This window comes from Plutella xylostella, chromosome 10 (assembly GCF_932276165.1).
Source record: "Plutella xylostella chromosome 10, ilPluXylo3.1, whole genome shotgun sequence".
NCBI classification, from domain to species: Eukaryota; Metazoa; Arthropoda; class Insecta; order Lepidoptera; family Plutellidae; genus Plutella; species Plutella xylostella.
The window spans coordinates 3,730,317-3,744,785 of NC_063990.1; the positions used below are offsets into that span (position 1 = coordinate 3,730,317).

The following is a 14,469-nucleotide window of genomic DNA, read 5'->3' on the forward strand; positions in this document are numbered from 1 at the left end:
GAGCGAAACCTCACCTAATAGCATAATGACGACGTCATCTTGCGCGTACTCTCGTATTTCGCCCAGCCAGGCCCGGATGTTGTCGAAACTGGTCTTGTTGGTCACGTCGTATAGCAGTAGCAGGGCTGCAGACAAATTTGATGTTAAATACTTAATGAACTTAGGCAACTTACGGGTTATACATGGCCCATTTCATCTAGATCCAGTTACAAGGAGTGACTGGTATGAAAGGTTGTATCTATAGAAGCCCTAGAGGTATTCCTTCCTTCTATAGAAACACCTATCCAAGCAAGGTAAAGTAACATACCTACAAGGACCTTACGGTTATTGGTAATTTAATAACTCCTCTAATAATCTCATTGACATGATGACATGGTTTGAATTTTAAATTCAGCTACAGCAAGGGTCATCGAGACCTATCTACCTCCCTACCTATTCATAAACTTGCTGCAATGTTAGACGAGTAGGCGAAGGGACTTGTGAATGGGGTCTCACTTATCGCATCCGTTCACCGTCATTAGAAACATCTTGTCTCCATTCCACTACACTATGCCATAGAGTAGAGAACAAAAACGGCGATATGACATCGCCCTGACGTGAGCCACAGATGGCACATGTGTGTGTGATCCGGTTTCTGAGTGTGTGCAAGAAGATAATGAGGTCGAGGCCACCTTGACTGGTGCTGCTGCGAGCTCGGATTTCATTTCAACCAGATCAGTCTTTCACTAGTGGCTTTGGCTGGTGAAAGTCGTTTGGCAATGTGAATGGTGGATGGACAAAGGAAAGGAAAGGCAGCGGAAGCTCTAAAATTGCTAAGATTATCCACTGCTTTGTAGCCTTTAGCTGAACAAAAGGCGTAATTCTAATGCAGATCAAAAACAGTTTAATCAAAGGGAGTCCCCCTATACTACCTAAATAATGAATGATTCAACAGGACCTCTAGCTAAACCAACCTTAACTATTTTTTGTGTGTAAAGAAATAATACAGATGGCACCACACGTCAGATTATAACGCGATACAAAGAATAATACATTTATGTTTTTAATGAAATAGGATGCAAGTTTCATATATCTACTGTGATAATAATTCAAAATGTATATTGTTTAAGTTACAGCGCGGTAATAACTACCTAATTAGATAGAACCAATTGATATTTATTTGCTTACCATGTGCGTCCCTGTAATATGCGTGCGTGACGCTACGGAAGCGCTCCTGTCCGGCCGTGTCCCAAATCTGAAGCTTTACTTTGATGCCGTCAACTGTTACCACCTTATTCTGCAAAGAGATGGCGCTAGTTGTAGCAATTGTTACTTGTTTTATTATGTTCCTATGGTAGCTGACTAGCTGTAGGATGTAGGGAGAAGGGGCGATGAAGAACAATGCACATATTATTATGAAGTTATATGGCTTGAATCTTTAAATAACATTATTTAATTCAGTATTAATAATGGAATTCCAGTTTTCAGTACAAAGAAAGAATATCAAACTAGAGGCGTAAGTATTTAAGTTATGTTTTTTTTTTTAACAATGTAGGTAGCTAGGAAAATTACTGAAAATGTAGGAAAGTACATGTCTGAAGTATAAGGTAGATATCTACACAAAACGATTCATAATAGTGTTCTTATATGAGCTACTTAGTTAAACCTACTTCTACATTCATCCTACAATTCTGCAACTACAATAATAAATCATTCAAGCAAAAGCTGAAATTGATTTAATCACAACTGTCACTAATCACTGGGGCGGTAACCGAAAAAGCGCGCGAAACTTGAACGCCAATAGAATAGCAGCGGACCCACGCGTCACCCATGACTGGCCCATTTAAACTTAGAACCCTAACTTTTTTTCCTCTCTTTACCGTAAAAATAATAATGCCAGTAGCAAGTTTTTTGTCTCTAGTGTAATGGAGTGCAGGTAGGTATGTGTTGCGGGAACCGGGATACTTAGAAATCGCTCGTGTGGTTATTGTACCCGGAAGTCTATGCCAACGGTGGAGATGTAGTTTCCGGCTAGGAAAGTGCCGTCCCGGAAGCGGACTAACATGCATGTCTTGCCGACTCCGCTGTCTCCCAGCAGCATAACCTGAAATATACAAATATAAGACATTTGTTTATTGATATTACATTATTTGCCATTGTATACGGTTTTTACTAGATAATATTCTAAAACCTTACCTTTCCAAAGACGTCATATTTATCCTCATTCTTGCCATTCGGGTCCCATTGGTCGGTTGGTGAAGGTGGCTCGCTGTGCGGCATGACTCCAGCTTCCACCTCGTTCTTTTCATCCTCTTCCCTGTCCACGCATTCTGGCAGGTTCCTCGCCCAAGTAGGTCGCACTCTCCCGACCACTACTCGCTTCTCTAGCTGCCTATTGTCTATGGCGTTCGGATTCCACATTTTGAATTTAGAACTGAGTTTTCGTCGTTCTTTTTGTGTTGTTTTGTTTTATTGGTTCACACTAGACTAGGCACTAGCACCTCAGTCAGAATAGGTAAAGACACCGTATTGAAAATCCTATGTCGTGTATAATCGCACTTCACTTTTTCACTTTGCACGTTTGTTCATTGGTTTGTAATTGTAGTTTGGAATCGAATTCTTATTAAGTACATTATTAAGTATCTAGTTACAATGACGTGATCAGCTCATCTATAAATTAAACAATTAAAATTTCATCAAATTTACTATTTTGTGAAAGTGAAGAAAAATCTAATAGTACGATAAGTAACGTAAGTACCTAGACTCCTAACTTCTACCTACCCACCTACCAACCTACGCATACCTAACTACCTTCCAACTCTTCCAAGATCAATGGAGGGCGCTAATCCTTTAGTAGCCCACCTCCTCACACTACTCCCACGTATTATTAGTAAGGTAGGTATATTCCGAGTTATGTAGCTATTATGGAGTACACGAACAATATTGGGTACCCCAATTAATCCGTCCATCTATTGTAGGACAGACCAAACAATGTTAGTCCGTAACGCAGGGGATAATAGCTATACAGCGGCAGCCATAGTATTAGAACTTAACCTATCATCATTGGTGGATACTTACTTAAATTTAATTATTATCTCTTTAGCTGTACCTCACTTTTTAGGACCTAATTAATTCATTCTGTATATTTAGGTATAGTAGTGATAGGAGGTAAGTAGGTAGGTACATAATTTAGTATTTACATTATTATAATAATTTAAGATAGAAACTTATAAAACCTCGTCAACATTTCGCATGTGTACAAAATATATTCTCTTATGCCATTCTTTACTTAATTTCTGAATGTAAGGACTGTACCTCCTCTATTTTAAGGTTAGTAAACTTAGTAAAGTTTTATTAAAAGTACGTAGAATATTTTTCTTTTGTCTACCGTCTCACTAACAAAAGTTAATAGAAAGTGTTTTGTTTCACATCTGCCTGGAGGGCGGCTACGGCTGCTGGGAACATTTTAAAACGCTAAATGAAGAAAATATAGAGGAGGAGAGATAGCTTAGAGGTTAAACCTATACCAAGGTACAGGTGTTGACGACTGTTACCAAGTAGATAATTTCCCTACACTATGCATGTAAGTATACAGGCTGGTCCAAACCTTGACGTTTTTTAGATTGAGAGAGCTAGAACATATTTATTTATTTATTTATTTATAAACGCTTTATTGTACACAAACAAACAATATACAAAACAGATTACAAATTTAAAACATATAGGACGTATACAAAGGCGGGCTTATTGCCAAAAAGCAATTTCTTCCAGCCAACCTACGACTGGGTGAAAGAGAAATAGAAAATTAAATCTTTTAACTAATTTGAAGTAGGTACAATTAACAAAAATAATAAAACCTAACTATTATTAAAGTAAACATGAAACAAAACTACAAATATAAATATAAATAATATCATAATAAATTATAAATATAAAATAGAACTGCATACATATATACTTTAAATTATATATGATATATATTATAAAATATATATATATACATATATTATTTTATCTGCCAACCTAACGATTCAAAATAGTGATTCTTCACATTTTTTTTAAAAGTTGCTAGCGATGGTGACTGTCGCACGCTCTCTGGCAAGGAGTTCCACAGACACGCTGCCTTCATAGCGAAAGAATCGCTATATGAGGCGGAATTATGAACAGGAATGCTCAACAATTTGTTTTCTACCGACCTCAATGCTCTACCCTGAGAATGAGAACACAAAAATGAGAACTTGCACTTCAGGTATTGGGGAGATGAGGGGTTATTTAAAACACTGTACAATATGTTGAGAATATGAGTATTCCGGCGAAGGCGAATTGGAAGCCACTGTAATTGAGCTCGATACTCAGAAATGTGATCATATTTGCGCAATCCGAAAATGAATCGGATGCACAAGTTCTGGAGACGTTCGAGTTTGCTGAGTAGCTCTTCAGTGAGGTCAAGATAGCTTACATCGGCGTAATCAAGAATAGGAAGCAGTAAGGACTGTGCCAACGTAACTTTAGTGTTCAGTGGTAGAAAGTACTGCAAGCGCTTAAGAGAATGGAAGGACGCGAACATTTTCTTGCTGACAGCATCTATTTGGGGAATCCAAGAAAGAGTGCAATCCATGATCACGCCAAGATTTTTTACCGTAGCTACGTAGGGTATGTCAGTCTGATCGTACCTGACTCTCATGGCAGCTGAAAAGTCAATTTTACGAAGCATTCGTGAGCTTCCGAGAACAATTGCTTGAGACTTCGAAGGATTGAGCAGTAGACCAAAAGACTTGACCCACTTAGAAATTATTTTCAAGTTTTCATTTATACAGCTAACGGCTGTGTTCAAACTCTCTGGTGGTACACCGGCATAGAGCTGAAGATCGTCTGCATATAGGTGGTAGTTAGAAGTAAGTTTGCTAGCCAGAATGTTGATGAACAGGGAAAAAAGTAAAGGAGAAAGGACGCCGCCTTGAGGGACGCCAGCCAGAACTGAACACCAAGAAGAACTCTCGGCATCAGTACGTACACACTGCTGACGCCCTTTGAGATAAGACTCGAACCAACTTATAACTGCCGGAGATACGTTAAGAGATTGAATAACACCAAGGAGTAACTCAAAGTCAACCGAATTGAATGCATTGCTGAAATCCAGCAACGCAAGGACAGTAACTTGCTGATTATCGATGTTGTGCCTGATGTCATCGGTGACTTTTATTAAAGCTGTGACTGTACTGTGGCCTGGACGAAAGCCGGATTGAAAAGAGTTCAGGAGTTGGTTGTTGGAGAGGTAGGAGGATAACTGTTCGAAGACTAGGCGCTCGAGAACTTTGGACAGAAAGGGTAGGATAGAGATGGGTCGGAACTGGGACAAGGACGAGGGATTAGGGACTTTTGGTAGTGGAAGAATGAAGGCCTTTTTCCAAAGGCTGGGAAAAGAACTACAAAGGAGAGAATAATTCATCAAATTGGTGATGTGCGGTAAAATGACGTCCAGAATTGAAACTATCATGTGGGCACTGATATTATCAATACCTACAGCATTACTAGTAATATCAGAGATGCATCTCTTAACGTCACGGCCAGTAACAAGTTTGAAATTGAAAGAAGGGCAGTCAGGGATTGGCAAGGAAGAAAGATGATTAAGAGCTTCTGTTCTAATTTGATCATTTAGAACTAATGGAGGTGTAGAGAAATGCTTATTAAGAGCAGAGAGGTCAATGTCGAAGTTAGAATTTGCCTTAGACTTCCCTATGCCCAGTGTTTTCAAAAAATTCCACAACTGCGAATTATCGCATATTTGCACGCAACAAAATATGTACTTACCTAATAATCACAGACGTAATAATAGAGTAAAATAATAATTATTAAGTAAGTATTAAGAATCCTGCATAAATATTTCATAAGAAAAGTTTTGCTAAAGGCCGTGGCATTAAAAAGTTGATGGAGTTTACAAAGACATGCTAATGCCATAGGTACAAATTGTAACGAGAAAACTTTATCGATCAAAAGCTGACGATGGATATTAAATACATTCTTGAGAATTCGCTAATTATATCATATTCATGTAGAAGGAGATAAATCAAGTACCTATGTGTCAAACTCTAGTCTATTTATACGCTACGGTATAGTGTCTACTATACTTTTATTTTTGCAAAATATACAGGAGGTGGTAATTTTTAATTCAAATAAATAGTAAGTATACCCATTCATCGAAATAATGTCTCATAAAAATATAAGGCTCTACTAATACCTATGTGATTACTCAGGTTCAGTATTGGAAACCACAATGAAACACAATTTGATGGTTCTTCTACCCAATAGGAGGGGAAACTTAGATACTTAGTTAAGTTTTTAGAAGAACAGTGGGTGCAATGATTAAGGCATCAATCATTCTAAAAACGCTTCTCTCTGAATTAATAAAATTATAAACGTCACTTATAAAATTCAGAATCGTTACCATTATTATAAAATAAAAAATACAGATCTGAAAATTCAGATTTTGATACCTATCAGGTTATCACTTAGATCCGAGGATGAAAATAATATTAAATTCCGTAATTCAGTCCCGAGACTTCACAAGGTTGGCAGGTGACTTGATTTTGTTTGCAGTCTGTCACTCCGACTCACTCCCCGTTTCAGATTGAGTTCCGGCCCTGTTTAGAAAATATTTAATTAAATCTTTCCCAAATAAAATGACCGCCCAATTATAATCAATATTTAACATGCCTGCCTACTTACCGTCTTAGTTAATTATTATAAAGATGAAAGATTTTAAACGACTTTTAAAATTACGGTTTGCTTGAATTTTTAACAAACGCCTCTAAAGTAGATCCTCTTTCTATAGTATTAGTAAAGCATTCATGAGGATGAATCATGTTATCCCATTACAAATTCTGATTGTAATATCCTTAATGCAACCACCCTGTATGTAGCATTCGAGAGGGCCCGATCCGACCAACGCTGCACCACATACTATGTGTATAACGAGCTGCCTTTTATACAAAGTTTGGCTTTGAGAGGTAGTCATGCTAGTTTACCAGTTATAATTATGTTGACTGGGAAGTCTTTGAAGTGAGGAAATCTGGGGTGAGGATATCGGAGGTGTGTGGCCATGGCAACATTGGCTACACGAGTACCATGATCCGATAAAGTTAAAGTTCAATTCAGATTCTATTTTTAGTCTAATTCTTAGTTCATCTTTTGACCTGTATTTAAGCAATTCATGTTTATTACTGAAAAAAAAACTGATACATGCTGGCTACATGACGTTTAAAAATTTGTAATGTAAGCCGCGTAAGCAAGCATGTCAGGTGTTGTGAAGCTTCATCAAACATTGAATAACACGGTAAAACTGGAATTTTAAAAGCTAGACCGTATTCAGACTTCAGTTCTGTCTAGTCTTGCCTGAACACCGGTAATAGAACAGGAAATCCGAAGCAGAGAAGCACTGCAGCTGTAATGTGATATTTATAAATGTAAGCATTTAGTATATACTTAGCTCCCATAGTGCTAGGACTAGGCCTAAACCCTTCCTTCATGTTATGTCAGTACCAATACCGTAACTCTATCTCTATAAATTGGTAGTTGAATCTGGACCATAGAGGTCAATCTCATTGAGACCTGGAGTAGATTAAAGTGCCCAAGTGTTTGCACAGTGCTTGCCAAAGAGCACTCTCTGTTCCACTAATAGCATAAGCCAATGGGACTGATTGACCGGCTCGAATGGCGAGATTTCATGTGCTTTACCTAGACTACCTAGGTTCTAGGTATATCAGGTGCTTTACATAGACTACCTACGCTCTAGGTAGGTATATTGCCCAATCCTATCTTCGCACCGTTTAGTGCTCATTCGATGGCCTCGGATCGCTCCACTTTTATACATATTTAACCATTATAAATCGTATATTTAATCAATATTAATTGTTAAAAAAATTACATGTATTTACCTACTTTTTGAAAATAGGTAGCATAAGCAGTAAGCACTACTTAATAGTAGTTTGCAACTAGAACCTATTATATCCTCCAGCTTACCAGTCTTCAGTTCCCACATAGGAATTAATTTCGGTTTCTCTGATAATGATTAAACTTTTGGGATAGGCACTAGCATATACATTTTGTATTATGTAATCAGGTTTTAATGGAAACAGATAGGTAGACACACCAGCATTACTCATGTGCAGACTTCATAATAAAATAGGTAGGTATAAAGTCGTCTTTATCAAGGCTTTCGATACAAAACTCTCAACATCTGCAACCGGAGCAATACCTAACATTATTACAAGCTTTTCTATTCAATTGGCGCTCGCTCCCAGATTTCACCTCGCATTGGTTGCTATGTAGGTCTACCTATATAAAGGTAGGTAGTATATGAACACATGTGTGAATTGGTGTCGTATTCTTGCCGTTTTCAAGAGAGAAATCTTGCTTTATTGAAATAATCCGTAATTTTCAGCTTCGTCGCTCTTCTGAAGGTAATAATGGGGATGTATAAGCTTCGTATTACTAACTTAAGTCGACGTCGAGTTTGCTAAATTAATTTAAAATCACCAGGTTCATAAAATCAGGTTTATGAACAGAAGGACATTCGAATTTTAGTAAGTACGTAGAAAAATTACTTATTTTTCGTTGCATGGTAGGTTGCTGTTGTGTTTGTGTTTCGTTGTTGGTAAGAGACGCATTCCTGTATTAACTTTTCGCCAGTTGTGTGTTTAGTTTAGGCCCAATGTTATAGTGGACGAGCTTATTGTCATTCTCAACACACCAGACCCGAGAACAGATACCTGTGTCTCGGCTGGGGATCGAACGAGTTACTATAACCACCGTGCCATCGGGTTGTCCAAGTCTCAATAGCAATCATTTAGGACAGGTTCCTAGTAATACCTTCTCGACATCAGAGCCAAAAGGGCCAATGCCCACTTAAAAAAAAAAAAACACTTTTTTCAGTCCTCTAAGCTTTCTACTAAGAAGTTCCAAAAATAGACAATGGCCCTAATGTCTCTGATGTAAAGATCTATTAGTAAAAACTTGAAATGATAACACGCTGGCTATTTTAATTAAAACAATAAGGCGCTAGGTACAGTTGACTGGTGGCTGGTGCATTACCGATAAGGCAAAGGGCTTTGTGGTGTAATTAATTCAATTTGTGATCAAAAGAGCCATTCGACCGAGCTCCCCCTACCTATAACACGTAATGCATTAATTGAGCCTATGGCCGACAGTACCTTTTATAGTGCACTTTAGTAAATACCTGTGTAGTCGTAAGTGGATATAAACACGTGTTGTTTGCCTTTTATGATGCGGAATTCAATTTTAAATGACATAGGTGGTTGAGTGATGATGAATCTTCATTCTCGTCTAGGAGATTTAACTTGTTGAGAATCTCAAAAGGCTGAAACTATATTTGCCGATTTATATGGAGAAGTAAATACCGAAAATAATTGATTCGTCACTCCCTTTTGGCTTACTAAATATACAATTTATTCATAACCCGGTGTGTATCTAGGTAAGAAATAATAAGAGTAATTATTAGAAAGTAGTATCTAGGTCGGAAGCTCGACCTTTATGAGATCATACTTAATTTGCGATTTTGAAGTTTATTAAATCCCTCAATTTCTCCAAGCTTGTTATTAGCACTGCAAGAGTTCGTTTTCACTCTCGTCGTAAATATTTTTCCTAGAAAATGTAATAAGTATCACAAGTTCTTACCTAGATGTACATCTACCAACATTAGCGTGATGGCGTCTCGTAATTCAATGAATCTCACTTTTTAATTTTCTGTGAAAGTCTTGGAACATTAAAAGTTGGTGAAACTCATTTAATTTAATACTCACTGTGCTCTTTTCTAGCCAGCCAATCTTCTAATTGCAATAAAGAAATATTTAACAAAACATGCCACCCCAGCACTCCCAAGTAACATTTTTGGTTTTAGAAAGGTTTTGAAAAGGTTCTAGAACCTTTGTATAGAAATCTACTCGTAAGTCTTAGAAGGCTCAATAACGTTATATTAACCCACTGGGCATTAAAAGGGCCCACGTTTTAGAACCTTTCTGAGAGCTACAGCAAAACCTATAGCTCAAACCCAGAACCTTTTCATCTAATTACACAGAACCTAAATATAACCTTCACAACCTTAATTTAACGTTAACATAACCTTGGAAGACAGCTTTTAAGTTCTAAATTAGTCCTGGATGTAACTGTACTATAACTTGAAACATATTTTTGATGGATACCTTTTTGTAATGCCTTTCCAGGACTCTTGGGTTTTAAAATGTTTCTGTGTAAGATTTTATAATAATTATAATAAATGGCGCCATTACCTGACACTTTCCAAGATTCAAAATGGCTAACTTGTAAGTGTTGTATTAATAAAAAATACAGTAAGTAGTTATTCAGCCTAACTACTTAGGTACTGTATTTTTTATTAATCAGTCAGGAAATATGAAGAACTTGTGCGACTAGCACTTTATCGTGATACTTTAGGATAATAGTTCTGTATACGTGACGGGTCTTTTGTAAATAATAGATTTGAAGATATTTTAATTTAAAAAAATAGATAAAATTTTATGTTTTGTGTAAAGTTATATAAGAAATAAAAGTACTGTCTATATAAAAAAAACATATATTTGGAATAGTATAGCACACGCTACTGATTTTTCCCCTAATTAATTAAAATGTATCTTTTTGCTAAATATTTTTTTTATTTGAGTGAAAAATATGGCGGCTGGTAGGAAATTACTAAAAAGAATTAAACATATTTTGAGGATGCCTCTAAAGCTTTAAAATATTTTTGAAAGACTTAAATCATGCCTTTAGCTCATAGCCAGTGCTTAATGCTTTTGGTTTTCACCACGTAGTCCTAATTTTTTTGCCTAGACAACTCTCATCAGCCTAAAGGTTTAAGATATGTTTTAAAAATTACTTATAAGTGATTTCAACATTCCATAACTTTATGGTTGTATCGAGGTTAAAAATTTAACCTTAAGCTCTCACTTTAGCATAAATTCTAGCTTTTCTAGAACTTTATCAGGAGTCTACGACAACTATAAGATCCTTGAACTATATGCTCTTGAAATACAAGTTAAAATAACGTTAATTTAAACTCTTATCAGCAGCTCCAAGGTTGTATTAATAAACGATTGGTTTTAGGACTTATTAATCATTCTCAAGTACTTAATATGACCGGATAGCAAAGCATTAACCTTTTCACAACCCTTATAAAACCTAAAGGCATTTCTTACAACCTAAGTTCGAATGAAATGTTACTTGGGCTAACACATTAATTTTATGATAATACTGACCTGCATATCGATAAAATATTACACTCACGTGCAATGAAAAAGTTTCAGAGAAAATTGTATCAATTACTCCTGAACGAAGAACATTAGCTTAATCACGCAGTCTGCAATTTTCAAGTGCATTTAACAACGCATCAGAATATTACCAACTAAAAACGTAAATACATACGTCGATCAAATTCATACTGTGCTACCACAAAAAACTTTAAACACTGTTTAACTAGTGTTTAATACGAAATTTGACAGATTTTGTAGGCGTTTGACAGCGGTAAACATCTGTTAGATACTGTCTAAGTTTTTGTGGTAAGGCCGTTAATGTTTTAAAAAATTGGCGTTATTTAGTGTCGACATTTTGTAAGTGGAACATTGTCATTGCTCGTCAGTATAATATTCGATTGATCTTTCGTTCACCCTTAATACTCAGGATCAAACTGTTTGCTGGGCTGGGGGGGCACAGTTGGCACACGTATCTCTTTCGCTGACTGTACATATTTTGGGGGACGCTCTGTGGGCGCTGTAGCGGGGTCTCCCGTCCGCATGAATACCCGTGAATGTCTCTCAGCTATCTGCGTAAAGCTACCTACAGACCGGCCCAACGAACGCCCAACAATGAATATTTATCATCCCTAACTAATATTATAAATGCGAAAGTAATTATGTCTGTCTGTATGTTACTCTTTCACGCAAAAAACGGATTACTTACTTATAACGAAATTTGGTATACATATGGACTAGACCCTGAGAAAGAACATAGGCTACTTTTTATCGCGGAATTCCCACGGGAAAACTTTTTAAGGCGAAGCGTAGCTCGCGGGAACAGCTAGTCATAAAACTCATAAATAATAATACAGGACAGATTGCAGCAACGAAGGTCAACGAAACCCGTTCGTTGGCGTTCGTTTGGCCGGTCTGTACGCAGCTTAAAATCAAGGTGGCGTAGAGAGCATGAGAATTCAGTAATAAACCAGGTTGAATTTCATCATTGAATTTCCGGAAGGCATGTTAGTTAACCGATACACTGAACATTTCATAATTTTGTAAAACTCTGCTTAATATTTCAGTTGTTAATCCATTCATTCTGGTAAGAGTAGAATTTAAATAATACTTGTAGGTACCTATGTAGGTATACTTACTTATTATTCATAAACTTTGCATTATTTGTTATATCATAGCTGGCTCTAAATTTAATAATGCACGTATGTTTATACCAATTATTTCATGCTAATAATGCTTTGTCGGATATGCTACGGTAGTAAAAACAGGTTTAAGACGACCGAATGGCGTAGTGGTTAGTGACCCTGACTACTGAGCCGAGGGTCCCGGGTTCGATTCCCGGCTGGGGCAGATATTTGTTTAAGCACAGCACAGATATTTGTTCTCGGGTCTTCGACGTGCCCGTAAAATGGCAATAGGCCCGCCCCCTATTACATTGGGACTAATATAAACACTGGCGAAAAGTGGGTGCAGCAATGCACCTCTGCCTACCCCGCAAGGGAGTACATTAGTACAAGGTGTGAGTGTTTATTTTATAATAATAATAATATAATAATAATTTTATTATTGTATACAGAGTGTTACAAAAGTGGTACAAACAATTTTGTTCAGAATGAGAACCTGAGTTACCTACGATCAAGTTATTCAGTATGAAGAGGAGTCCAGCGTCTTTTATTTTATATAACATTGTTGAAACAAATCCACTGAGCCCTGAACAATGAAAGAAGATCCCGTATAAATTATATTGCGATAGTAGGTATTTTCATTTTACTGTTTTATTTTATATCCAGGTAGTAAAACGAATATTAAATTCCATTGTTTTCAATAGGTACTCAGTTTTGTTGTTTAGATAGATGAACTTATTGAACCTACATATACCTATTGTGTTTTTGTTATTTGGGTAAATGTTTAGTAAGTATAAAGTCAATTTAATTAAATGATCAGCATCTTATTAAGTAAAAAGGGTGGACTTTCTTTCGCAGGTCCAATACTCGCTCCCTTGGGGTAGGCAAAGGTGCATTGCTGCACCCACTTTTCGCCAGAGTGTAATGTTAGTCCCAATGTAATAGGGGGCGGGCCTATTGCCATTTTACGGGAAAATCCAAGGGACCGAGAATAAATATCTATGTTTTAAATAAATATCTGCCCCAGCCGGGAATCGAACCCGGGACCTTTGGCATAGCAGTCAGGATCACTAACCACTACACCATTCAGCCGTCAAACACTCTGAAGGTACTTATACAGAGTTTACAACATCTCGTTGGTCCTCGCAATGAATCACATTGAAAAACCTATTGAACTGGAAAACGATCCACTTTGAAGTAGCATGTGCGCCTCACAGCCCATGGCATATTAAATTGCCATTTAGGTATATTATTATATAGGACTAACATAAATAATTTAACTATACCTACTTCTACTACTGCCTTAGAAGGCAGAGCTAACATTTCTGCACCGAATTTTCGGTGGTTCAGTTATTCTCAATGTTATATATAGGCATATTATATATAGGCATGGCACTAGATTAGAGCTATCGCCATATTCTATATCCCCAACCTGGCTTCACTTCACAGAAATGCCATAGAATAGAACACAGGAGCACACGATCAGAACTATTTACACCACTCTTTAATAACAATATGTGTATTTGGACATCTCACACACGGCCATCCGACTCCAAATAACACAGGACAGCTCATAAATTTACACATATATATAGATAGATAGATAGATACACATTATATTCATAGCAAGACCCCAGTACAAATGTATCGAACCGAGGACCTTCGGCATAGCAGTCAGGGTCACTAACCACTACACCATTCGGTCGTCAGTGGAGTATGAATACAGCGCTTCAATTTCACTATTCGACGGGAGTAGAATCAACCAACTATTGCGGTGATTGGAAATCAATAACTGTCGGTTTTGTTTCACCAAGGCTGCCGCGAATATTACCTACGTATAATAATTTATTTATAATTAAACTGGTCGGTGTTGTTGTGATTTTACATTACTATGTGGGCAAAATGTGTGTATTCATTAAAAATATTGAGGTATTTTTAAATGTACCTATATAATATGAATCCGATCGATGTTTGTTGGTTCCATAGAATCTAGACAAAGCCAAGTTCGAGAAACAGAACTGGCGAGCCGCACCGTGTGTAATATTACACGAACCATTACGAGCTACTTTTGACCCCTTCATAAATCAAAA

The 14,469-nt window shown here is 37.0% G+C and overlaps 1 protein-coding gene across 2 annotated transcripts in view; it reads right to left on the reverse strand.

Moving 5' to 3' along the window:
- The window catches only part of LOC105389624 (ras-related protein Rab-37), a 33,706-nt gene that overhangs the window by 441 nt on the left and 18,796 nt on the right, over positions 1 to 14,469 (reverse strand). The window contains exons 1-4 of one of the 2 annotated variants that reach the window (XM_038117449.2): positions 2,176 to 2,643; positions 1,973 to 2,083; positions 1,168 to 1,276; positions 15 to 125 (exon numbers count right to left, since the gene is read on the reverse strand). In XM_038117449.2, the coding sequence (XP_037973377.1) occupies positions 15 to 125; positions 1,168 to 1,276; positions 1,973 to 2,083; positions 2,176 to 2,400 (556 nt within the window). In that variant the 5' untranslated portion in view covers positions 2,401 to 2,643. Of the gene's footprint in view, positions 1 to 14; positions 126 to 1,167; positions 1,277 to 1,972; positions 2,084 to 2,175; positions 2,644 to 14,469 lie in introns of those variants that run through there. The other variant, XM_038117451.2, reaches the window with a different exon arrangement.